Source organism: Parus major, chromosome 2, assembly GCF_001522545.3.
Source record: "Parus major isolate Abel chromosome 2, Parus_major1.1, whole genome shotgun sequence".
Taxonomy (NCBI): Eukaryota; Metazoa; Chordata; class Aves; order Passeriformes; family Paridae; genus Parus; species Parus major.
The window spans coordinates 33,525,279-33,550,854 of record NC_031769.1 but is presented as its reverse complement, the minus strand read 5'-3'; the positions used below and the strand labels follow the sequence as shown (position 1 = coordinate 33,550,854).

At 36.3% G+C, this 25,576-nt stretch overlaps 1 protein-coding gene across 3 annotated transcripts in view; it reads right to left on the bottom strand.

Moving 5' to 3' along the window:
- Positions 1-345: 345 nt before the first annotated feature.
- TAX1BP1 (Tax1 binding protein 1) overlaps positions 346-25,576 on the bottom strand; it is a 54,883-nt gene continuing 29,652 nt past the window's right edge. For all 3 annotated transcript variants that reach the window (XM_033511892.1, XM_015617860.3, XM_015617861.3), the window contains 13 exons: positions 22,829-22,977; positions 22,608-22,698; positions 21,234-21,419; positions 18,145-18,372; positions 16,682-16,828; positions 15,365-15,458; positions 13,946-14,064; positions 12,661-12,786; positions 10,917-10,988; positions 8,332-8,506; positions 7,844-7,992; positions 2,138-2,223; positions 346-1,496 (listed from right to left, as the gene is read on the bottom strand). In XM_033511892.1, coding sequence (XP_033367783.1) covers positions 1,295-1,496; positions 2,138-2,223; positions 7,844-7,992; positions 8,332-8,506; positions 10,917-10,988; positions 12,661-12,786; positions 13,946-14,064; positions 15,365-15,458; positions 16,682-16,828; positions 18,145-18,372; positions 21,234-21,419; positions 22,608-22,698; positions 22,829-22,977 — 1,824 coding nt within the window. In that variant the 3' untranslated portion in view covers positions 346-1,294. The remainder of the gene's footprint in view (positions 1,497-2,137; positions 2,224-7,843; positions 7,993-8,331; positions 8,507-10,916; positions 10,989-12,660; positions 12,787-13,945; positions 14,065-15,364; positions 15,459-16,681; positions 16,829-18,144; positions 18,373-21,233; positions 21,420-22,607; positions 22,699-22,828; positions 22,978-25,576) is intronic.

The following is a 25,576-nucleotide window of genomic DNA, read 5'->3' as shown; positions in this document are numbered from 1 at the left end:
TGAAGCTCTCACTTGGAAAAATCTTTGGGCTGTGCAAATGGCACACAAGCACTGATGAGTTATCATCAGCCCACTGATGGGCTGCTGCCCAGGACACTGCAATTCATCCACATCATGCAGTCTTTAGTTAACTCCTGCATTAACTGGATATTGCACATATTCAGCAGGGAACTGCAGTCAACAGAAACTACTCCAAGCCTTAATCCCAGGAGTCTCCCTCTCAAAGGAAGAGCATAAACAGATGTGAGGAGCAACCCTTTGTCATATAATGCCGAGTCATCATTTACTCCTAAGTAAAGTCTACACTGTTTAATTTCAAAAAGAGCAGGAGGAAAAATAGACCACTGACGCCATGAATAATTCTGCTTTTAATGTAACAAGACTACTGTACAACAAGTGGGAAGCAAATTTACTTAATACAGTTAAAGTAAATATAAAATGTTGAGATATACACACGTGTTTTTACTTATTGGAAAGAAATACATAAAGTTAAAACACAAAAGGTTTTAAAAGCCAGAAGGAACACAATCCACTGTTGTGAAAATAGAACAATATTTTCTACTGAATAAAACTGCAACATAATGGCAATAATTTTTTAAACAATTACTTTTAGGCGTTTAAGCACAGCAGTCTCTTTCAACTCAAAACCACTGCCTTAAAGTATAACATACATCATTTAACGTTATCCATTAAGGCAAACATTCTACGTGTGAAACTGAAGTATTTGCCATTCCTCTTGTTGCAAGCCTGGAATCTCACAGTACATGCATCTACATCTCAGAAATGTACTAGAAAACTATATTTTCATAGGGTAAGTAATGTAACTTTGCAATTTAAGTGTTACTCAGAGAAAAACTACATGGATTTGCTAGGAGAAACACCTGCTTATTACATTTTTAATTGTGCCTCAGTTACCAAGGTTAAGAGAAACCACAGGTGTTTTGGTAACCTTTTTTAAATGTAGCTGAAGAACACCATGAAGCTGGTCTCATTTTTTGCTGAGGCTCAGTCATTCCTGTGTCCTTAGGCATTCCACTAAGTAGGGGAAGAAATTCCACTAAGTAGGGGAATAAATAGCTACATACACAACAAGGTGGGGGTTGTGGGTCTCCTTAGTACAGTGTTAGGCAGAGAGAGAAGATAACCCCATAGCAGCTTACAGCCGTGGCTCCCGTTAGAATACATGAGCTTTTAATCAGAAGTTTGCACTGTTACAGAAAGCTGCACTGCTTTTGTTTTGGAGGTGGGCTACTCAAAGTGGTGGGATTTTAAGCTACACTGCAAAACAAAGTATTTAATCAAAATTTAATACGTTCTGATCAAAGTGCGTCTGGACGTGCCTCTCAAAGCCTTGCTGGTCATAGTCTGGCGGGAACTGCTCGCTGCACATGGGACAAACCTTCCAGTGGCTCTCAACATGCTCCTCAAACTTGCTCTGGTCGTAGTTTGGGGGAAACATCACATCACAGAGAGGGCATTTCTTGTGCACATCAAAACTTCACGAGGAGGTGGAGAGAAAGAAAAAAGGGAAGAGTTTATTTCTGTTTTTTCTGTTAATGCAAACTAAAAGCAGGATCCTGCTGCTGCCGACATTCAGAACTTTACTACCAACTTCAATTTGAGTGGACTTTGTATCCAAGTATCATCCAGTTCATTTAAATGTTTTTGCCAAAAGCACTCAATACAGTCAGAGTAGTTTTACACGCAAATTCCAAAACAGCCTGGCATTTTAAAAGCAACATAATTTTGACCTTACTCCAGCTACCACTGAATACAAATCTATTGAATGCCTTAATGGCCAAAGAGTTTCATGGGAAACCACTCTCTCTGCTCATAAATGCTTGCTCTTAGCAAACATAACACTTTATAAAAGCTCTAAACTTAGGTTCACAATTAGGTTGGCAAGAGAGGGGAAAAAACAAAAGTTATTCATTCATTTACTAAAAAAATTGCCCAAATTCCATCAAAGGTATAGCATGAACAGCCTGCCCAGTCTCACGGCATATTCTCTGCCAGTTAATTGTAAACCAAACATTCATTGAAAATGCTTGGTAGCTTTTCACCTCCACCCCCACCCTTGAGCAGTTCTACAGAAACCTCTCCATGCCCTTAAAGACCAATAAAAGATAACATCTACCTGGAATCAAAGCAGAAGCCTGTGCCCCGCTCACGCAAGAGAAGACTTGGAGGATCAGGAGCCGAAGGTACAGTGTTGTCATCATCCTATTGAAAACAGAAGGTATTTTAAAGAATAAAAACAGCTGCAAACAGCTTTTTTTTCTCCTCAATATGCATCTTTGTTATCCAACACAAACCCAGATGAAATTTACCTTCACTCTGTCATTTTTGCAGCACAAGTTTTACTTTTCTACATCTTGGCTCTATTATGCAATTCGATAATAGAGCACAAAACTCAATCATTTCAAGGTGGAAATACGGGTACATTCCAAGATTTTTGGAACTCCAACCCCTACCTCATTTTCCTTTTTTATCTCAAAGATGCCTTAAAAGCAAGGTGTAGGAATTACTTAGCTGATCTACAAAAAAGGATGTGCGAAGGAGCACATGTAACAGCACACATGCTGTGTTTCATACAGATAACTCATATGCAAACCTATTTCAGGTTTAGGCTAATGTAGTTTTCCCTTATGAAGGGTTAATGGAAACAGGGATGGATGGGAAAATTTCCTCAATATTCTTTCTTCTGACAACACCTGTTTATTTTCAACCATTTAACATTTCCATTAAGCAGGCAGTGGGGCCTGCTATGACAAAATGCTGGCAACAAACATAATCTTGCAGTCTGTTTGCTTTGTACCTGCATTGAAAAGGGCATATGAGTTTTAAAACATCAGTTGTTCCTTTTGTCATGAAGGAGACAGGATGGATGTATTAAGAAAGAAAAACTATTTTGTTTTAAGTACTCTCATGCTACAATGCTACAGCTTATACAAAAACAAGTCAAATTTGCTGAATACCAGACTGAAGCACATTAGGACTTAACCAAGACAATTAATGTGCATCTTCCATCATCAAATCAGTTCCACTACAAACACTGGCCAAATTAACACTTAAGCCTTAGTTAATTTCTTCAGTGTAACCCCTTTCCCCCTCCTCCCTTTTTTTTTAAAGGCTTACTGCTGGTCACTTGGTAAGATAAAATTGTTTACAGCTTTTGCCCTCTTTCAGCTTGTGCCAAGCGTGCTACCCTACCACATACAAATGTAACATTCCTCCTTGTTCCTTTTTGAGAAACATCTGTAAAAGAGGACAATGCTTTCCTCTGCATAGACACACCTGCACTGTCCTTCACGGCAAGAACTCTCTTCAGCAAAAGGCAAGCACATGTAAAAGCTTTTGGATTGTCCTAAGGCTACAGCTTCTCATGGCGCAGTTCCCTTAATTGTGGAATTCATACTGTGTGTTCCTCACAGCAGCTTCTGACCCAGGCCCTGTACAAGAATGTCAATGCTAAGTATGTACTGATATTTCCCTGTTACGATACGGAACGTCTGTCTCTTCAGTGTACTTTTGCTCTTGGCCAAGTCACAGGGATCAGTTCTTAACCTTTTGGGATGCCTAACCCACACAAGAAGAATGCAAATGTCTCTGTGTTGAGCTGACCTCACAGAGATGTTACAGAGATTGCTGTGTAACCACAGCATGGCCAAACAGGAACCATGAGAACTTTATCTTAGTCTGAGAGGGCTTCCCAGCTATTCTAATTACAAGTTACAGTAAACACTATACAGTCACCAAGAACTAAAAATTCTCACACAGCACCCTGGGGTAACTCAGAACCTCTGGAAAACAGACATGGTTCCGTTGTACTGGGTTCCAATAGCTGTTTATTTCTGTCATTTCTGATGGACAAAACTCCTACATGTTCCATGTAAAACAGAGCACTTTATGGGGGGAGGACAATCATCATGGTTCACATGGTTCTCATCTTGGTTCACAGCCACTTAGTGCCCAGTATCATCCAGCAATCCATTCTTTATTCTTATAAACAAGGTTACATGTCCTTTTCAACCTGGCATTTAAACACCCCTCACTCTCCCCTGGGAAAAAGAAACAGCTCAAAAGACAAAATGAGGTGTTTTTTGAAGCTGCTTTACAGAGAGTATGACAACAATTTCTGAGACACCAGGCCTCAGTGTCTCAGCAGCTCTTGCCTATGCTGTATGTTAAGCAAAGGCATCAGCTTACTTTGATACCACATGGTTGAGTCATCCAAGCCATTTTGATAAAAGCCCACACTCCATATTTTGAGGAAGAAACAGTTTAATCTGCCTTTTATATAGATCCAAAGTCACCTTGCTTGCAGTCCAGAATGATGACCAGGGACATGGACATGGCTGCATTTTCTTAGTCTGAGAGCTCTACAGTGCCCGGCAGTGATGTAACACAGTGGGTACATTGTTTCTGGTCCTTGGAAGAAAAAGACTGGTACCATGGACCCACAGGCTGGCACTGCAGTCCTGCAGCAGAACAAGTGCCAGGCCCCCTGGACTCAGAAGTCTGAATAATTAGGTGAATGAATTATAGAGGATGTCTTTAACATCATGACTTAACTATTATCATTGGACTGTGCTTCCGGTTCTTTGAAAAACTGCCACAATGAGCTCCACAGATTAAGTGAATCATAAAGATAAATACAGTATTACACACTAAAGCATAGTAAAAAAAGGAGGGTTTGCCACTAGGGGACGAAGGGAAAGCTAGACATGAAACTGTCAGAAGAACAACTCGATTAGTTTTATTGAAACCAACCAATTCTGTCTCAAGTACTGCTTTCATAATTACAACTGTAAACAGTTCCAGGATTGGAACACAGAAATTAGAAAACTGTGTGACACAGTACAAAACCCCATCCCCAAGCACTACAGATCATTTTTTCATGCAGAAGTAAGGAACCAGTGCCCAATCCCAGGCCCTAAACAACACATGAACAGACACAGAGCTGACGTACAGTGCAGGGACACTGTGAAGAAGGGCACATATATTTTATTTCTGTGATTCAGCTCTGCTTTGGGAGTGAAATCATACTCACTCCTCTAGGCCTTCCAAAATCTCTGCAAGAAGTCTGCTCTCCCACAAGACACCAACTGGATGCCAACTGCTCCTTTCATGTCCTCCCTATGCAAAATACAGAACTGGCTGCCAGGGTCAGATCGAGCTAATAATGCATTGTGAGGGTTTTTTTTTCTAGAAAAAAACCATTTTGGAGTTACCTGAAAAAATATTCTGACCTGGTGCTCAGTTGCCAAGAGTTACAATCTCCATCCCCCACAAATTTACCATGACTAAAACATTGTCTAATAGTCTCAAGATAGTTATTCTGGGCTTGCTGCCAACTGTAATCAGGACTGCATTTCTAAAACTCATACTATTATATAAATATATATATATATAATATGGATCTCTCCTTTACTGCTAGGAATTCTTTGCTCCCAGCAATTCCATTTTGGTCAATTACATGACTATGAGCAAATGGAAAGTTAGTGTTGACTAGATGACAGCAGGAACTTGTGGCAAGTCAGCCACACCACACAAAATTACCAGTGTGCACATGCTCAGCTGGCACTATTAACACAGAACTCTCAGAAACCACAGTTTAATTGACCTTTGAGTTCTAAAAGTCAAAGCTACAGGAATGCTGGAAAGTCCTCCCAGTCATACAGAACTGAAGGATTTTTATGACAACCAAAGACATGGAAGTGCCCATTTCTAAGAAACCAAGTTTTGGGAGAAACCAAATTGGAACACAACAGCACAAAACTTCTGATGCATTTGAATATCTTGTGTTATATTAGTTTAAGAAAATAAGGGTGTTGTAGTCACTTCCACCTCTTCATGGCTGTTTTGGTAGTGGTTCACCTATGATGATGAACATGTCTACCTTATTTATCTAAGATAACAGATCTTTTAGCCTTGAAGAGGTGGAAGTGACTACAACACCCTTAATTTCTGAAATTAATATAATGTGTAGTAATAATAATGTGGATAGGAGGACAGCAGAAGTCCATACAATGGTAGTATTTTAAACAAAGCAGAAAGCCTACCAACCCTTTTCTTCTGGGAGGGAATCCTCCTCCAGCAAAAGGCTCTATATCCTGCTGGTTGAAAAAAATGCAGAGAACTACATCTTAAATATCAGTCCAAGAAATGGTAATCTCCTCATGTTCATCATTTTATATTTGCTGTTTCTTCTGCACAAATGACAGACTCTTTATAATGAATTGCCTACATATGTGGAAGTTTCACCTCGTTATTTATTTACATCCTGCCTCAGAACTGTTTTATCTTCAGCATATTACTAAGTCTCCCTAGAAAGATTCCTGCAGCTTCTAATTTCCATATAAATTCCTGCACTACACATACAGTCTGTCTGGTAAGGAACAAGCAACTGATTCCCAATTGCAAATAAAAGATAAAGATACAAGTTATTTGATTTAAAGGCACCTTTTCTCAAGCTGAACTTCATTTAAGCCTGTTATATTCCACCTCATTACAAAAATCCAAGCTGTGTCTGCAAACGAGCACAAGACTCTAGCACTGTTTCTCTTGGGTTTGCAAGAGGGCAAAGCACATAGAGCAGAGAGAACACCCTGCTAATTAAACAGCAACAGAAGACTAAAGAAGAGAAGAGCTTGTCAGATGTAATAGCTACGTCAAGAATGATCAGATTAAATATGCAAAATGTGAAGTAAAGGTAGGGACAGCATTAAGCTCACATTCAAGATCTTGAACAGGCTGCAAAAGCTCTGACAGTTTCTCTAATTATTCGCAGTAATGGACATTAGGAGCAAAAGGTAGTAAGGAGAAATACATTTTTCTCCATTACAGGTGCTGAGCACCAGGGCTAAAATCATGCCTGTCTGAACACTGATCAGTTTCTGCAAAGGTTAATAGCAATTAAATGTGGCAAACTAGACTAAATGAGAAACAGGTCATGATACCACTGTACTTGCAAAGAGCACAATACTTTGCAGAAAGGTATTTCTTGTTTAATATTTTTGAAGGTGCAAGAGTACTTGGAATAAGAAAATGTAACAGGTCTGTTCCTGTTTAAATGAAGACATACAGTCCAATTTATTACAGAAGCCAATTTTTTAAACCACAACGTGTAAGTTAACTGTACTAAAAAGAAAAGCTAACCAGAAACTTGAAACATACAAAGCCCTAACAAAAAAAACTAACCAAAAAATCATCAGTGCAAATGTATCTCTTTCAGTTTAATCAGCTTTAGGCAACAGTCAATTAAGCTCTTTCAAATATATGTCCAACAGCAAAAAGTATTCAAAATGGAAATTAATAAATGCAGATTTGCAGAAGACAGAACAAAAGATTAACATATTAGAATAATGTATCTAGTAGGATACAAATTTACAGCCAGAATTTAACTGAAAATACTGGTATCTGAATCTTTTACATTTTTATTTGTTCTGCTCCACTTTAGTTCCTATATTCCTATTATAGAATGAGTGAGATGTGGCTACATTTTGAGCTCTCATTCTACCACCAGGAGAGAAAAATCATGAGTTGAGATTACTTGAATTTTATTTTTCTTCAGTGCTTAAAAAGATTAAGAAGCTACTGTCCTAATATCAAAACAAGCTGTCAGTAATTCAAGAGATTAGGGGAACAAGTATACTATCATCAGTAGAGTTTTCCCCTTCACATAAAGCAAAAATATTTTTCAGGGAAAGGAAAGACCAATTCCAAATTTACGTAACAATAAATCAGGCTTATCAGATATGGAAGGAAAACCTATGTGAAACTCTTGGTAACTCATCAGTAAACATATCAAGGAAAATAAATAACAAAAAAGGTAACTTGCATTGCTGTCCTCAGGATCTTCTAAACCATCAGGCCGACTGAGATTGCGTGAAGGCTGGCTACACACTACATCATCTTCTAGCTCCCAAAAGGAACTTCTAACAGGTGGTCTTTGGATCTCATCAGGATTAAAAGCACCATCTGCTCCATCTGAAGAAAAATTAATTAGGACATCTTTGTTCAGCAGACTGTATTTTGAGATTACAGATGTGCTACCTTACGTTTAAAAATCAAGAGTTAAACACATTTTTGGTTTAGATAATATGAAACAATAGAAAAGAATCAGCTTCTTCCAAAGGTGTTTAAAACTTTGTTTACCTTACTGATTCCCATCATAAAATTAAGGCCCTTTACTGATGTTCATCAGGCAGAAAAGGCTCTGTAAACCAGTCTGAATGAAGACTGTTGGTACTTAACCTGCAGTAAATGAGGTATCACTTTTGAAACAGCAAGGGAGAAATTATATTGGGGAGTGTGAAATGTATTTACCTCTTCTTTCCTGAATTGCATAAGGGTTTCCATATTGCAATACTGGTAGTCTACTTGGCACTGCAGGAACTGGTCCATTTTCCTCTGAATATGGGTTGCGAAAAAGTAATGTCTGCTGTGAAGTCTGTCCTTCCATCATCCTTCCAGCTTGATCTCCTGGTGTCCTGCCAAGCTCCTAAATAATGCAAAGTTCAAAATGTAGTTAACCTATGGAGTCCTAGCAGAATTTGAAATGATTATGAAATATATTTTTAAAAGAAAAAATCTGCTAACCTTCCTACTGTCTTTTCATTTTTGTATTATGCCATTTACACCATAAATACAAAAAATAGTCCATGAAGAGAAGAAAATACAATGAAGATGTTTTAAAGAGATTTTATTTTTTCTTGGTTTGTTGTCAGTTAGTTCTAATTACATAAACAGAAAAACATGTTTTTCAAGTGTCTGCATCCTTTTTATAATGAAGAAAAATTAGCTAAACCAATAAAAATGGGTAGATTAACAATAACAACTAAAGATAATGCGCAGTGAGTAAAGTTTTTAAAAGTTACAATTAAAAATAAAACAATTATTTTTTTCGTACCATACAATTTAAAAATGCAGCATTTTAGTATGTGGAGCACATCTTTGTACATATTTGACATAATTCCTATGAATTAATGAGTGGCAGACATTTAGTGGACTATTAAATACACTGCACTGGATCTCTTCTGATATTTAACAGCAATATTTGTATCAGATCATTTTTTCAGAAATGATCGAACACAACTCTTCAAAAAATGAATACACTTTAAATTCTAGATTCCTGCATGTAAGCCATATATATGACAGTAATTACAAACTATAAAGAGGTTTTACAACTTAGAAAACACTACAACGCTAAGCCAGCACAGATCTTAAAAGACACTAATTAAAGTGACTTTAGTGTGGTCAATGCATCAGCTGTAATTTATCCCAATAAAAATCCTTCTCATCCTCCCATTCAACAAAGTGGGTTAAGGGATAGAGAGCAATATGCCATGAATATTGAAAGGAATATGCCATTTAGATTCAGAACCAAGCAAAAAAATCTGAGATATAAATATGAAAACAATAATTAAAAAACAGGGACTGTTAAGGAAGACATGCTTTCTAGTAATGCTCTTTCTGAGTAGTATTTTCTTCTGGGTAATCTGGGTTCATGTTTAATAGTTGCTGATGTGATGCTAATAAAACTCTCAAAGACTGAAGTGTGTCTTTTCCCCAAAAGACTTTAAATTGAAACTTTAAAACAAAGCTCCAATTGCCAGTTCATAAGAATTGTCTGTTTAAAAAAGGAACGATTTAGTATGTTTTCTCCTTCAAACAGGTGAACTTCAGATCAACTTCTTGAACAGAAAAATGGAAAAATCAATAACCACTCTGAAAACAAAACACTACTCAAATGCAAAAAAGGACCTCATGTAATGGGTGGCATCCCTCCTCTAGTTACAATATAAAGTTGTGCCAGTGTTACTTCAGATTTATAAACTAAAAGGAACATATGATTAAAACAGGTAAAATTAAAAAGCTAGGACTGCATGTTCTAGTGAGTGTGTAAAATCTAAGTATGTCATCTTTACTCAAGACAAAGCAAGAACAATTAACTAGCAATGACATCAATATTTTCCTTTTTGAAACAAATTTCTTCTGCAATACAGAAGCAGTTTAAAATGAGAGGCAGTAGCATCAGTACTTTAATTTCAGCATGACATACAGTTAAAACAGACTGTAAAAAGGTGATGCAAAAAAATCTTAGCCAGAAATTGGATAACTAGGGTAGAGACTGATAAAAAAAAAACAAAAAAAAACCCCAAAGGCTATCTAAGTATGTAAATAAAGCAGAGAGAAAGTAATGAGTTTGAAGAGGCAGCAAATGAACATTTTTTAGAAAGCTATGCTTGGTGGCATTTATAAACAAAATTCTGATAATAAGTATAAACTGAAATGCTGCTTACTACTACCCCATGTTTAATCTTTAAAATCATGGGTCCAGTCTAGCACAGCACCTTGATTCTTCTTTGTAATGCAAATATCTACAAATTTGGTAGAAAAAGTTCCAAGCTTTTATAAGCTTCAAACATTATTATTATTATTATTACAGTTGTTTTTTTTTATGTGTGGTGTTTAAAATTACTCCCTCCACTTAAACTAGCCTCAACTAAACTCAAACTTTAATTTGATTTCTTTTGAACTAGAAAAATATGAGACATCCATTAAAAATTATATCCTTGGCTTAAAAAGAAGATAAATTAAATACCAACTACTTGACAATCTAGAATTTTACCAAAAAAATAAGTAGCTTAATCTTAATGTTTAGTTTTGTTTCAGTTTATCAGTATTTAAATGCCTGTTTTTACTAGGTATCTCTTCATACTGGAATTGTAATCAAATAAAGTTTCAAAGAAAAATCCCAACTTTGCACAATACCATGCAATACTATCTGAATGTAATAAAGACATATTATTATTTCACTTTTCAGTAAAATTTGGCTTGGATTAATTGCCATATAATACCTCAGAGTAACTTCTACATTAACATTAATATTTCAAAATGTTTTACAATACCTTCTCACTGGTAAAGAGTTCCAACTGTGATGCTAGTTCCTTTATTCGTCTCTCTTTTTCTGACAGCTGAATCTGTATGAAAAGAAGATTAAGATTCTTGCATCAGTGATGGAAACTATTTCCCTGTTTTCACTGAAAAAAAAATCAGTGAAAAATCTGTGGAAAATGAAAAATTCTATATTAAAAGTGAGTAGTATCAGTGCCACCAATGGCAGGAGGGGCACCACTGCTCAGACACAGCTGAAGGTTTGCAAGCCTCATCTCATTATTTCTGAAGAAATGGCATTTCATATGTCCCACCACAAAACTTGAGAGAACCAAAAGCTACTCCTGCCTCAAAAACTAAATTTGTTTCACAAACATCTACCTTATGTCACTACTGGGTGCTCTGGGAGGAGGCGCAACTGACACATTACACAATTCTTCCTGGCTTCATAATGATGATTTAAATAATCTCTTCTCATTACAAAGGACTATTTTATTTGTATTCTGGTTCATTTAGAGACTGCCTCTTCCCCTATTTTTCTAGTATCTAAGCTCAATACTTGGCATAACTGTTTATAATTTTTTTTCAATTCTGAAATTCCTTCTCCTAGTTTAGGTAAATGGAGTAAAACCTCCTGACTGGGAAGAAAAGTTCATTTTTTCTCTACCAACTGCACCCTCCTGAATTATAGCAATTTTTTAATTGCAGTTAAAATGCTTTCAATTGTGGAACCAATTATTTATTACACCTTCTGCTGAGATGTTAAACTTATTTCACATTAAATTATGCATGGCAATCGATCATTGCTAATTAGAAAACTAAACTGCAAAGAGTCATGCATTTAATAAAACTGAAATTAGAGCCTTAGAAAGTTTCAGAAAAAGATGGCCTATGGAGTACTGAAATAAACTGTAGAGTAATTTAGCATTTTATAAAGAAAAACTGTTGCAATTACTAATAAAAAGGGGTTCTAATACAGTCAGAGTTCAGTTTAATAATTTTTCACCACAATGGGCAAAAACAGGGAACAGAGTCAACTACATTATCACCATTAGACTGAGAACCAGCAGAAAAGCTGGTCTCATGAACATTTGTTGCTATTATCTCATCCCTATTGACCTAAAAAGCTAATTCAGCATAAGCATTACTATCACATAACCTCAAAGATTAAGGCCCCTTGTAAGCTAAAGCTGCCCATTATGCTTGACTTTCTGGTGCATGTGTTACATCACTCTATTAAGACTATAGTTGAGGTTCTCCAAATTAAATTCTTGCATGATTTTTTAAAAGCAATGGCTCACTCCTCTTTCTCTACTGACTTCAGATAAAATGCATTAGACATTACTACGCTGGTAATCCAATATAAAATATAAAGATTTTAGATAAACACACCAATCAATCTTCCTAACAGTAAGCAGCAGGAAATTAGAATTCCCTTGCCCTTTTTTCCCCATAATACAAGACTATTGTATTGCTTACACAATACAGCAATTGTATAATGCCATGTAAGGGTTTGTCTAAATCCACAGTATTAAAAGACTGATGGCCAGCTGGGTAGTAGATCTTAGCAGACCTCTCTCACTTTAAAAGAAGTATTACAAGACTGTATTGTTTCTTCAAGACCAGAATTTGTATTTACAGCAAAAATGTATTTAGTGTGCTTTCCTTATTAAAGCTCTTCATTACTTGAACTATCAGAAATAAGCAACCATGATAAGAGATAACCATTAATTGTCATAAACAAAACCTGTAACTTACTTTATACTGATCCTCCATTGCTGCCAGCTGTAATTTTATACCCTCGTTGATTTTCACTTGCTCTTTCCACTTCAGCTCCAGTTTAGCTAATTCATCAGCATAAACGCTGCATTTCATCTTCTCATCCTAAAGTAGTTTATACCATGGCATGAAATATTTACAGTCTTAAGAGATTTTCCCTCCCACCCCCAAAGATGTCATTTTGTTAACTCTATGCTTTTAAAATGAGACCATTTACAAATGGCTTCTACAAACCTTACTCAAGACTCTGAAATAGTCAGGACCACAGAACACTGCATAAATGATGTCCAATAGGCAATTCTTTCCTTGAGTTTTCAATAAGCTGATATTTCTCTTTAGTTTAGCAGTTTAGTTTCAAGTTTCTTGTACCCTAATACTGCTAAACATGATTATTCTTTCAAGTACCTCACTTCAATACAAAACCTTTCTCAAGTGACTTCTACAACCTAAGTATCTTTCATCCAGAAGGCCAAAGGCAAAGCTTTCTTCAAAAACCACTATGGAATAAACAGCCTTCAGAAGACAATGCAGGCTTTCCATGTACAGAGAGGGTCATGAGCAGAATTTCAGGACAATTATTACATCCTGGAAAACTTTACTAAAATAGAATAATATCACTGTGATAAATAAAAAAAATAAAAAAATAAAAAAATGAAGACAGACGAGACAACACTCAGAATGAATTTCTTAAACTGTTCTCAACTTCTCACCAGTGCCACTGATGCAATATTCCACCATCATACACACACCCAAACAGGTTAAATGAAAATCAAGTGCCAACTTCGGTTGAGACAACCAAATTAATGGCTTTATGTATGACTGAGCCCAAGGTAGTTGGCAGCACCCACTTGGGTGTGAAAACACCAAAAAGCCATGACAGGCAGATAGGGAAAACTTACTTTGCTCTGCACAGTGTATCAGATCAATACTGTCACACTTCCAAACATCAGTTGGCTTACAGCAACTGATTAATTTGATTTATAAAAGCAATCACACTTAATGTAAGAACAGAAAGTATTTAAAACCTTAAGCATGTGGACATTTGTTTTACTTTATTTTGGTTTTTCCTTGTCTGGACCCTCTAAAACCACACACAGTCAAGAGCTGACTGAACAAATATGTGTTTTCTAATGTTAAGATTTCTACCATAATCAGTGTATCACACAAACAAGGAAGACAACCCAGGTGGGTAGGCCTTGTGGTTTTAAGGCTTAGCACCTACAGCTACATTTTGTTCAGCTTTCTGAAGCAGCTGTTTACTTACTGCCAACATTTGCTTGCATTTCTTATACTTCTCTGTTTTCTCAGCAATCTCTTTATTCATTTCACGCACTTGCTCCTTTACCACCGATTCCGAAACTATGTCAGGTGAAATGGGGCTAACTGCAAACATTGAAGAAAAAAACAACACTGATTTTTTTTGTTCCATAAAGTTTGTACAAGAGAGATGACAGCCCAAATCTGAGAGTGCATCAAAACCAGAGTGCTCTATGTCATGCAAACCAAAGATAATCATTCTAACATTAGCAACCGTACTGGCAAGTCTGTGTTCAGTTCTCTCACACTGAGAGAAGATCAACATAAATACACACGTATGTAGTGCTCTCCCAAGAAAACAAAGTAAACACCAAAATATATATGCTATCATTCTAATTCTATCACTGTATTCTCACATAAAAACATGGAAGTACCACAGCAAACTACTTCATCACACACTACTGCTGAGCTTGCTGGGATTGTATGTTTTAAGAAATGCTTGAATTTAATTTAGACAGAAGGAAACTGATAGAAATAACAACCTTTGGTCTTTAGAGACCAAGAATCTGTCAGTTATAAAATAACACAGAAAAAGCTAATCAGCATTTTTTGGCATTTATCAGTTCAAATTGAATGATAAAATCAAAGAATGGTTTGGGCTACAAGGGACCTTAAAGATCCTCTAGCTCCAATCCCCGTGCCACAGGCAGGGACACCTTCTGCTGCACCAGGCTCAGAACCCCATCCAACCTGGCCTTAAACACCCCTTAAACACACGGATGGGGCATTCATAACTCCTTTGGGAAGCCTGTTCCAATCCCCTCACAGTGAAGGATTTCTTCTTTAGTTTTAACCTATTACATATTGAAGTTTTAGAGTATTATTTCTGCAATAACTTATTAAATAATAATAATAATAATAATAATAATAATAATAATAAAAAAAACCAACCACTACTCCTAAATTCATTAATACAATCAGTAGACTTGAGCTTGCCATCACATAATCAGAACTTTTCAGCAGATTGATTTTACAGTAGAATGTTATAGTGGATAGTCATAATAACATGACTGCAAAATGACTGTGCTATTATACTCAAATTGAAAATTTGGGTAAGATGTTTTTTTAAATAAACTGTTCCTCAGCATTGCAAAAGCATGTCTGTTAACCATGAAGCAGAAACTCAAGAGTTCAGTTCTACTGACATTAGTAAATAGCAACTAAACTGACACATGAACTTATTTATGAATGTTACCACTTGGTAAGAGACAAAATATTTAACTCAATCTTCACATCTCTAATTAATACTTTAATTAAATAGAACAAGTCCACCTATTTTATAATACAAATACTATTAGTGACTATTAGTTCACATAGACAACACTTTCAGGCTTATAAAGACAGACAAAATTCAAGCTGTTGATACCTGGAGATGCAGACAACTTTTTGTCTGTAAGGACGGCAGTAGCTGTCTCAATGTTAGATGCTTCTGTCAGTTTCTGTTGATGCCCTGCAGTTTTCTTTGTGAAAAGAAATTTTGTTTTGGTGCTTGATTAAATGAAAGCCAAAGCACAAAGAAATGTATCTTGTAAAATGTATCATTTGCTCCAAAATTTAGACAGAACCACTCATTTAAACAGTAGGTAATAATAATAAATATACAAAAACATTTAATTCTACTGATGACTGAAACTGCTTCAGACTATGATTTTTATCATCTTGCTTGATGAAGGTCTTTTTCCCTAACAAGAATAACTTCTGAGCAAATTATTAATAAAAAAATCTCATTTTCTAGAGAATATCAGTTACACTTGAATTCATTAGCTGAAATCTCATACTCCATTAGAAAAATAGGGTTTGTATCAGGAATGTCTGCTGGACCTCTGGTGCAAAAGCAATGAAATCTGATGTTTGCTTTAAGATGTACAACATTGCAAAAGATAAAGATTTTTAAAGAAAAGCCATAGATGTTCTGACATGACACCTCATTCACCATTGACCTTCTGGATGAGAAGATGACCTTTTTATGCAATGTTCTGTGGATAAGAGAAATACTTAAGACTGGTTTTCTTAAGAATTCATATTTGCACATCTTGCCATTGAGCATAGGCCTTTTCCCTCTTTGATCTCCTCTGCAACACTAATTTTTACAAAATTCTGAAGAATTCTGCTCTTAAATCTGTTTGAAGTCAGCTGACAGGTTCAGTTACTAGGTGGCCTAAGACCTGTATCATCATTGAAAAAGATTCATTTATTTATGAAACAGATCTTGGAGGAGTGATAAGATTACAAAATACATATGGAATACAACTCCATACTGTGTTGAGACTTCCTCCCCACCCGGCTTTTAAATCCTACTTCAAGTTCTCCATTTCCCCCACTTTTGGGCTTGGGTTTTTTTGTTGGGCTTTCTTGTGATGGTACTGGATAGAGGCAGTAATTACGGATTTTCACACCTTCAGTTTCAAAATTCTTCCTTGAACAATGTAGTGCTTATTACAATGCTTATCCAAACTCCACTGGGCTTCTACAGCTACTATAAATTCTATGCATGATTTGGACAACTACCTAAAAAGAATTATAGAAGTAATTTCACAAATAGGTTTGTGAAAGAAAATGGTAAAGAGTCATTGCTTACCACACATTTTAATCCTTTCTAAAAGCATTAGTTTTCACAGAAGGAAATTAAACTGCTGTTGAAATGTTACAAAAAAGCAAGTGCAATTTATCCCATTCTACTTACTGCCTGTTCTGTAAACTTGTTTACTTGTTTTTGAAGTTTTTGACATTCTTTGAATTTTTCCTTGTAATGGTCAGCAGCCATTTGTAGACGAAGCTTCAGATCTTCAACTTCTCTGCGTAGTTCCTGCTCCACTGCATTTGAAGCTTCCTTAAAAAAAAAAAAAAATTGAAAATTGAAACTGTTCTCCCTCTTGTTCAAATACCACTGTTTACCAAAAAGTCTTTTGTCAATTAAAAAAGCGTAATGCTCCATGTAAGCACTGAAGCTCCTATTTTCTTTGTGGGAAAGAAAGGAATAGTACAAGCAGTAGAGCACAGAGAGAGACAGAAAATGGGCTGAACTTCATTCCAAGCAGGACACACTGATGGATGTAAAAAGCTGCTGGTATAATACCAGAGGCAGGTAAAGGAGATTCTTCTTTTATGGGGTCATTAATGTGTACCTAAATTCTGAATGTACAGGAGAAGTCTGAACACCTTCCAGAGGGTGCTCCAGCTATCCTACAGACAAGTACAGCCACAGAGCAAAAGCGCACAGTCCACAACTATTCCCTCACACTCTAGATTTCACCTGGGAGTGGTTCCACTGGGCCACAACACTGATACACAAGCCACACAAAACACATCCAGCAGCCAGGCACAGGCCATGCTCAGATACTTCCTGGTAAATTGAGGCATTCAGACAACTCGCTACTTCTTTCATGATACATTTCAAAACACACTGTATACAAGTGAAACTGAGAGAAAATAACATGCAATCCTTTGACATTTTAAATATAATGGTTCTTTTGGGTGCAATAATATTACAGTATTATTTTAACTGTGTTCAGCTCAATATATTTTCTTCTAACAGTTACACCAACATAGTAATCCTAGTTGCAAGTAAATGCAATACAGCTGCAGTCACTGAAGATCCTTGATAAAGTTCACATTAATCAAAAAGATGAAACATATATTAGCTCACTATATTTTTATCCAAGACTAAGGTCAAGGCAATTTCCATTACAGTAATGTTTTTGTACTTGTAAGTACTTAAAGCAAATTAACTTTGATCACAAACACTGGAAGGACTTACAAGAATTCAGAGAGAATCTATCAATGAGAAAAGAACATTATAAAACAACTCATGTTTCTACCAATACATTTTCTTATTTGAATGAATTTTTAATGCTACTGTGGCTCACTTAACAGAATTAAGACAGGAACAGGATTCAAAATAATGTAAGATAGGTACTGCATTATTTTGTAAAAATAATGTGGGGAGAAGTAGATGTGAGTAATAGCAGAAACCTCCTTTCTGACCAAACTTCCAAATGAGCTAACATGCACTTGATTTAAGGTAATATATTGAGTGCTGAAAGAGAATTTTGATAATTATAATTATTATTTGATAATTATCTAATCACCCAGAAACCTATTTTCAGTAAAGTTTCAGTAAAGGTTTTATAAATATAGATTACTGACCTGTTCATTTTTCAGAGCTGTGATTTTTATGAGTTCAGCTAAAGCCTCAGCAAGTTGCTTTTTTAATTTTTCATTTTCCAGACGTGCACTGTGAAGATCTGCCATTGTCTTATCCCGCACGTTTACTGCATCACTCAGCTCTTTTGACATTAGAACAGCTTCTTGTTTGCTAGCCTGAATCTGATCTTCGGCTTTCCGAAGCTGCTCTTTCAAAAGACTTGCCTCATCCTAGGAAAGAGAAGAGATGGAAGAGAATTCATCATTTTTTAACTCAAAGCTTAAATAGAGGTTGGTATAGGGATTAGAAACATCTGAAAGAAAAACCAAGTTTTCCTGGTGTCTTTAGCAAAACTATTATATCAAGAAGTCAATTCAGAGTACTGAACAAGTACACAAGTACTATTTCCCACACTTGTCTTCTTTGCCAGCAATGATGTGCCAATTTATTTTACTATGAAATAAAGGCAAACTGTTTTCCACATCAACGTTCTTATCACTGTAGAACTCCAGCAAGAGAAGCAAAGTTCATCCCACAGAAACACACTGAAGGTAACAACAGAGCAAGAGGTTTTACAGTGCCTACAACTGGCTGATGTAAAACACTTTAATGCAGCTTTGGGATGTTTTTCTCACAGCTCTATTTCCCAAACTCTTGTACAACAAGCTTTCCAGAGGAAAGAGAGAACACATAGTAATGAAGAGCAAGCTGCAGCATGCAGTACTAAGCACACAGAGCAACCCAAGAGCCAACTGACCAAGCTGAACTACCAGCCTCTCACTCCTCAGAGAAAGCCAGGATTACAAAAAATAATTTAATTTTTTCTTAAAAAAAAGGAATAGTAATACATTTTGTAATAATTTATGAAGATAGACAAGTAAATGCCCTGAAGTCCTGTCTCCTAGCTATTTTGACAGCACATGATACACTGGTAACAGATTTCAGTAAATATCTGCAGTTTCACAGTGTGAGATAAAACTACTAATGATTCTACCAGAAACATCAAAAGCACTTTAAGATTAATAGACGACATAAAAGTTTGGTTGCTTCAGTACTGATACATATCCACTCCCTTCAAAATAAAACACAGTAGTAGTTTAACACACTCAGAAACAAAACAGCAGAAATGAGACTAAAGTAAGATATAACTTAAAGCAAGATAATATGCCCTTTTTCAACTCTATGTCCATCCTCAACAGCACTACTTTTCCACTTAAATAATATAATCATAACTCATATTACTTTAAAACAATTTCTAGTCTTTGGAGATCCAAGTTGCTTTTCTCTGAGAAGACTGGCAAGATACACAAGAAAGATGCCAGCATATCTGACTTTCCCATGCTGGCCTCAAAGGCTATATGTAAACTGACTCTCTAATATGGATGAAGAGCACATTTGGAAAGCAAAACTCCCAGTCAATTTCATTATTTCCTATCAGAAAATCTGATCTACACCGTAGATCAGAAAACAACCTCAGGGCACAGAAACTGCATTCCTTTTGGATGAAATGGAACAGGATGATGCACATCACGAGAAAAAAACATCCAGTGGGTTTACCCTAGCTGAATGCCAGGTGCCCACCAAAGTCACTCCACCATTCCCCTCTTCAGCTGGACAAGGGGAAGAATATAACAAAAGGCTTGTGGGTTATCATGAGGATAGGGAGAGATCACTTAGCAATTACTGTCATGGGCAAAACCAGACTCAACTTGGGGGAAAAATGAATCTAATTTAAATTAATCTAACCAGTCAAATCAGAATAGGATAATGAGAAATAAAACCAATCTAACATATCCAGACCCCAACCTCTCTTTTCAGGTTCAACTTCACTCCCAGATTCTGTCTCCTCATTTCCAGCAGCATAGCCAGGATGAGGAATGAAGGCTGCAGTCAGTTCATCACACATCACTGCTATCCCTTCCTCCTCAGGGGGAGGACTCCTCACTCTCCTCCTCTGCTCCAGTGTGGGGTCCCTGCCATAGGATGCAGTCCTTCAGAACAGACAGCTCCAGCATGGGTCCCCTGTGGGGTCACAGGTCCTGCCAAAAAACCTGCTCCAGTGCAGGCTTCCCACAGTCACAGCTTCCTTCAGGCACATCCACCTTCTTCAGCACAAGGTCCTCCCCAAGGCAGCCTGTCTCACCATGATCTTAACCATGGGCTGCACAGGAATCCCTGCTCCAGCACCTGGAACCTTTTCCCCTCCTTCACTAACCCTGATGTCTGCAGAGTTCCTTCTCTCATGTTCTCACTCTTCTCAGCTGCAATTCCTCTCACTCAGTTTTCCCCTCTCCCACACCCTCCTTTAATCTATTATCTCAGAGGTGTTACCATCGTCACCCACAGGCTCAGCCTTGGTCAGTGGTGGGTCCACCTTGCAGACTGCTGGCATTGGCCCTGTCAGGCAGTGCCTGGCAGCGTCAGGGGAAACTTCTGGCAGCTTCTCACAGAAGCCACTCCACTACCAAAACCAACACAAACCCAATAAAGGCATCCATAGCACCCAAACTACATCTGAAGTAACCCCATGTGGACCATGGACAGCATAAATATGAGTTCTTGAGCAATTTCACTCTTCTGATACACCACACAGCTTGATAACCACAGGGCTGTAAGGCACCTCTTCCTTCGAGACCCTACTGTCACTGAAGAGCTTGCAGTCAGCACTGTAGCTTGATGGTACATTCATCTAACAAGCCCTCCAGCAGCCATTCCATGTCCCCTCTTTTCTTCTCCATCACCCTCTACAGTCTCAACACAGCTACATTACAAACTTTTTCCTCAACCTACTTTCCTTTTTCATGAAGCTAAAAGCAATGCAGGAACACACCACTTCTACTGAACTCAAAAATTACCTTTTCACACATAGTTAATCTCGGTTCATCATGTGAGACCTTGACAAGCTCAAAAGGTGCAAAACTAGAACAGAGCTCAGTCTTTTCACCATTTTCTGCATCTACAGAGAACACCATAATCCTCATGCCTCTTAGCCTATACCCTGGTAATTTCAACTTCCTCCTTTCTCTTGCCAAGCAAATACAATAATAGATAAGTTTATTCACATCAGGCCAATTATATTAGTACTGCTTACCTTGTGTGATGAAGAGTGCAAAAAAGCTTTCTTCATATTTTCTTTCTCAGCTATTAAGAGCTGTAATCTGCCAACCTCCTCTTTATAATACGATATCATGTTTTCTTTGTTTGCATCCAAATTCTTAAACGTCTGGATTTCTTTTACTAGTTTGGTGTTTTCTATTTCTGTATTCTTCAAGTGTATCTGCAATGATGCTAAAACATGTCAAACTTCTTCCACGTTAGGAGAACTACTGTTCACCTGTCTATTTATGTGCTCACTAAATTCTAATATATTCTAACTTGAGGCAGATTAGAACCGGTAAAGAGAAAAATTAAACATTTGATATTATCACTGCCCTTCCAGCCATTTCTGGCTGGAATTCTTTCAGCATGGTCACCTAACAACAGCACCACTCTACAGCTAGAAGTTGAAGCCCTAATTTCTCTCCACATCAAATTAAGTTATTCAGGACTCACTCCTCTCTTCACAAATGCTGGACAACTAAGGACTAGCAGAAGAGAAATTACTCGAAGAAAACTAAAGAAAAGTTAAACTTCTACCAGTAATTGCCCACAGTCATCTAAGCAAGCAAGTCTACATCAGGAAAATTAGTTTTCAATGACAGCAAACTACTTTCAACAACTCTACCTACAATAAAGCAAAATGGCTCCTATACTCAAGTGTTTTCCACTCAGACCAAAAGATCTGTGTTATTTACAAAGGGATTCCATGCTTGTAAAAGATGCTTTGAAATTTTATAATCTAGGAACAGAAATAATCTTTTAAATACACTTGATCTATTTCATACAACCTAAGGATTTCAAGTTTTTTCTGCTTTGGGAGCAGGAAGGCTGGCAGTGTATTATATTCTATATATGGGTGTATTTCAATAGCAGCAAAAGAAATCAGCCAAGATAGTAAAAAGCAATGCAATAGAGAACCTACTAAAGCTTCTCAGTGCTATACACAAGGCTCAAGAAGAGGGATTTAGAAAACAAAGTCTGCAGAGAGAAGTTGAATGACTAGGAAGTATTTTAGTTGTGAAAAAGTCTGTTAAAGATGATCAGTTACTGGGTGATGCACTGTATAACTAAAGAATTTTCTCACTGGAATCTATTATTTTTTGTTACTGTGTCTGAGCTTTAACAATTTGGTGATTGATTCTCCTTCTTAAAGACCTTTTTATACCATGGTTGAATTCAGATGCTGTTTTGCTCATTCATTTTTATATGAGAACATCTATAACTATCTTAAAGATATGTTCACAGAAGTTACCCATTTCCTTTTTTCCTTAACAAATTCAATTTATTAGGCTTTTCCATAAAACATTATTACCTTTATTTCAAACCACTTCATTCCAGTGTATACAGGTATAAGTAATAAAATTACCTTATAAAGTTCTTTTTCATCCTTTTCTGTCTTTAACACACATTCAAGTTGTTCCTTCTCAAGCATCACTTTCTTCAGTTTATCCTTCAGACTAAAACATTGAAAAATTAATGGTAGAGAACTATTAATACAGAAAACCCACACATAATTTGTTAGTATAAAAAAACACCTTGGGGAAAAAAAAGTAAAATAAGGAAGGTAAGGAACAATAGTCTAAGTACCTGTCTAACTCAGTTTCTTTTGCAATGGCTTTCTGAGTAACAGTCATGATATCTTCTTCAAGCTGGAGAACTTTTGAAGCAGCCTCATCATGCTTCTTCTTCAAATCATTATTTTCCCTTTTCAAAGCTTCTGATTTTTGAATATTATCCTTTAAAAAAAATGCAAATACATGTCATTTAAGAACGTGATTCTTCAGAAGTAAAACATGCTGTTTGAATTATTGCCAAAATATGGCCATTAAATTTCTTCTCTTCCTTTAAATGTATAACAAACCCATTTCAAGTATACATAAATACATATATATTGAATATTGCTATGCAGTTCATATATTAATAAGAGCTCAATAAAGAGTCTGTTTGGGTGTAAGCGTTCAGTTACTCAGAGCATACCAAAGACTTCAGAGTACAGGATAAACACATTTCCTATCTTCTGCCTATTTATATTTGGCAAACAAACCACTGACTGTGTAACTTAGAAAACAAAGAACTTTTATTCCTCTTTGCACCTACTTTTACTTTAAAAGAAGAGCTTACTTTTCTTCCAGACAGTTACACTAAAGAAGCAAGCCATAGGAAAGACAGGCCAAAGGATAAACAAAACAAAACAAAATTGTGATTTAGAGCTGGTTACTACATGACATTCTCCTAGCTAGAACATATAGAAGGTCTCACAAAGCTCAAGGAAACTCATGCAACCATTGTGGGATTCATGTCTTAGATATTGGAAGCTGAAACAGAGGACAATGACAATACCCAAAATGGATGCCTTTGTCAAAAAACTGACAAATACAAGATGGGAAACCACTTTAACTATTGCATGCATTCATTATCTAATTACAATAATGTCCATACTGTTCTAAGGCAGTGAATAGCTGAATGCCATCTCCACCACTGCAAAACATCCATTTGAAGTCAGGCTATCTTAAAAAAGCCTGAAAATGGTTTTCTTCAACATCTTGAAAAAAAAAAAAAATACGTAACACTAAAGTAGAATGACACATACTGAGATAATATACCGTATTTTTCTTGTAGCAAAACATGATAAAGCTCAGCTTATTATCAACCATGACAGTGATATGAATCAAAGTGTAAAACAATGTCAAGACAGACTGACCAACATACCTCACTACAGCACGACTTAGGAGTGCTTGATTAAAGACAACTAAGGTACAAGTTGTCTTTCTGACCTAGATTTGGAAGATTAAAGCACTACTTTATCTATTAATTTTTAAACAAAGCTCAATGCTCTGAAATAACAAGACTGTACTGTTACATCAAGAGAAACACATCAGCCAGACTTTATGAAGAACCCCTACTGGCCAAATTCCAACCTAACAAACAATGTTTTAAGTACAATAAAATATAATGAGGACTGTTTGTAGTCATTAATTGTCAAGATACACTGTTCACAAGTATAATTAAGCCCCAGTTTTACAAGCAACTAAACAGAAGTTTGAGCATTATGATTTTTTGGGGGGGAGGTTTGAGGGGTTGGCAGTATTGAATTGAGGAGTGGCAAATGTATCTGATGACTCACTCACTTGCTACACACTAAACCAGCATGTAGATTTTAATTTTTGTTACATACACTATATAAAAGAAAAGGACTAACATATTGCAACTATTTAAACTCTAAATGGCTTTCTTATGTCCTAATATAAAAAAAAAAAAAACAAGTCAAGGGATCATGAATGTGCCATTTTTTAAAAAAAAACAGCATTGGAGAAGATAACCCACAACTTTCATAAGGTCTTTATTTTTGAAGAGCTATCAGTTTCCTGCAACCAAAAATATACATACCTGGTGTAACAAGGGCAGGACATTTTAATTAAAGTCAGTATTCCAAGTAAAACTTGCTATATAACCAGCAGCAACAACACACTCTGTAACTGCTTGTCCTCCCCTAGTGCAGTGGAGACTAATTACTTGCCCCTGTTTTGAAAGCCTAGTATAGTAAAAAGTCTATTTCAATGCATATCTGTGTTTTCTCTAAACACCACTTCGGTATAACTGTAACTGTTGTAACCCAAGTGCCTTCAAAAGAATTTAATCTGATACATTATATATACAAACTGTACAAACAGTTCAAACAGGCTGCCAAAGGTAACATATATTAAAAGGCATTAATAGCCTGAAAAAAAATTCTCTCCACAAACAGCATTACAATTGATGCTGCTTTGCTAGTTATTCTAAAGGGACATGGTACTAAAATGTAAAAGTTCCATACTTAACAGATTCTCACCTAATAAACTTGTTTAGATACAACTAAAGCCTACAGTTTTTAAAGAAAAAAAAAAAAGGGATTAATTTTTAGAGAGGACTTGTTATTTTACAGAATTCTTAGCAATTCAATTTGGATGCAGCAATCCCTAGTCCCATACACTGGTTACAGTGGTTTCAAAACCTGTAAAATTTAAAATGAGCACTCTTAGACTATTTTACAGGTAAAGTCAACTGTGTTTAGAAGGAATCTAAAGGGGAAGAATATAATAAACACATCAACTAAATGTACAACCCCTCTTACAAGAAAGATAATTACTTTCTGTAATCATTGCTTTAATTAATTTATCTTATCTGGTACAAGTACCAATATATATATATTTTCTTCCACCTTCTTAACAGAGGAATAAAAAAAGCACCACAAGAGCACGAATCATTTTAATGAACTGGTTTAAAAACACACAACAATTTTAAAGTTATTTTTTATCCAGCTACAAATGCAGCTCCCCCATCTCCTTCCCTAGAACT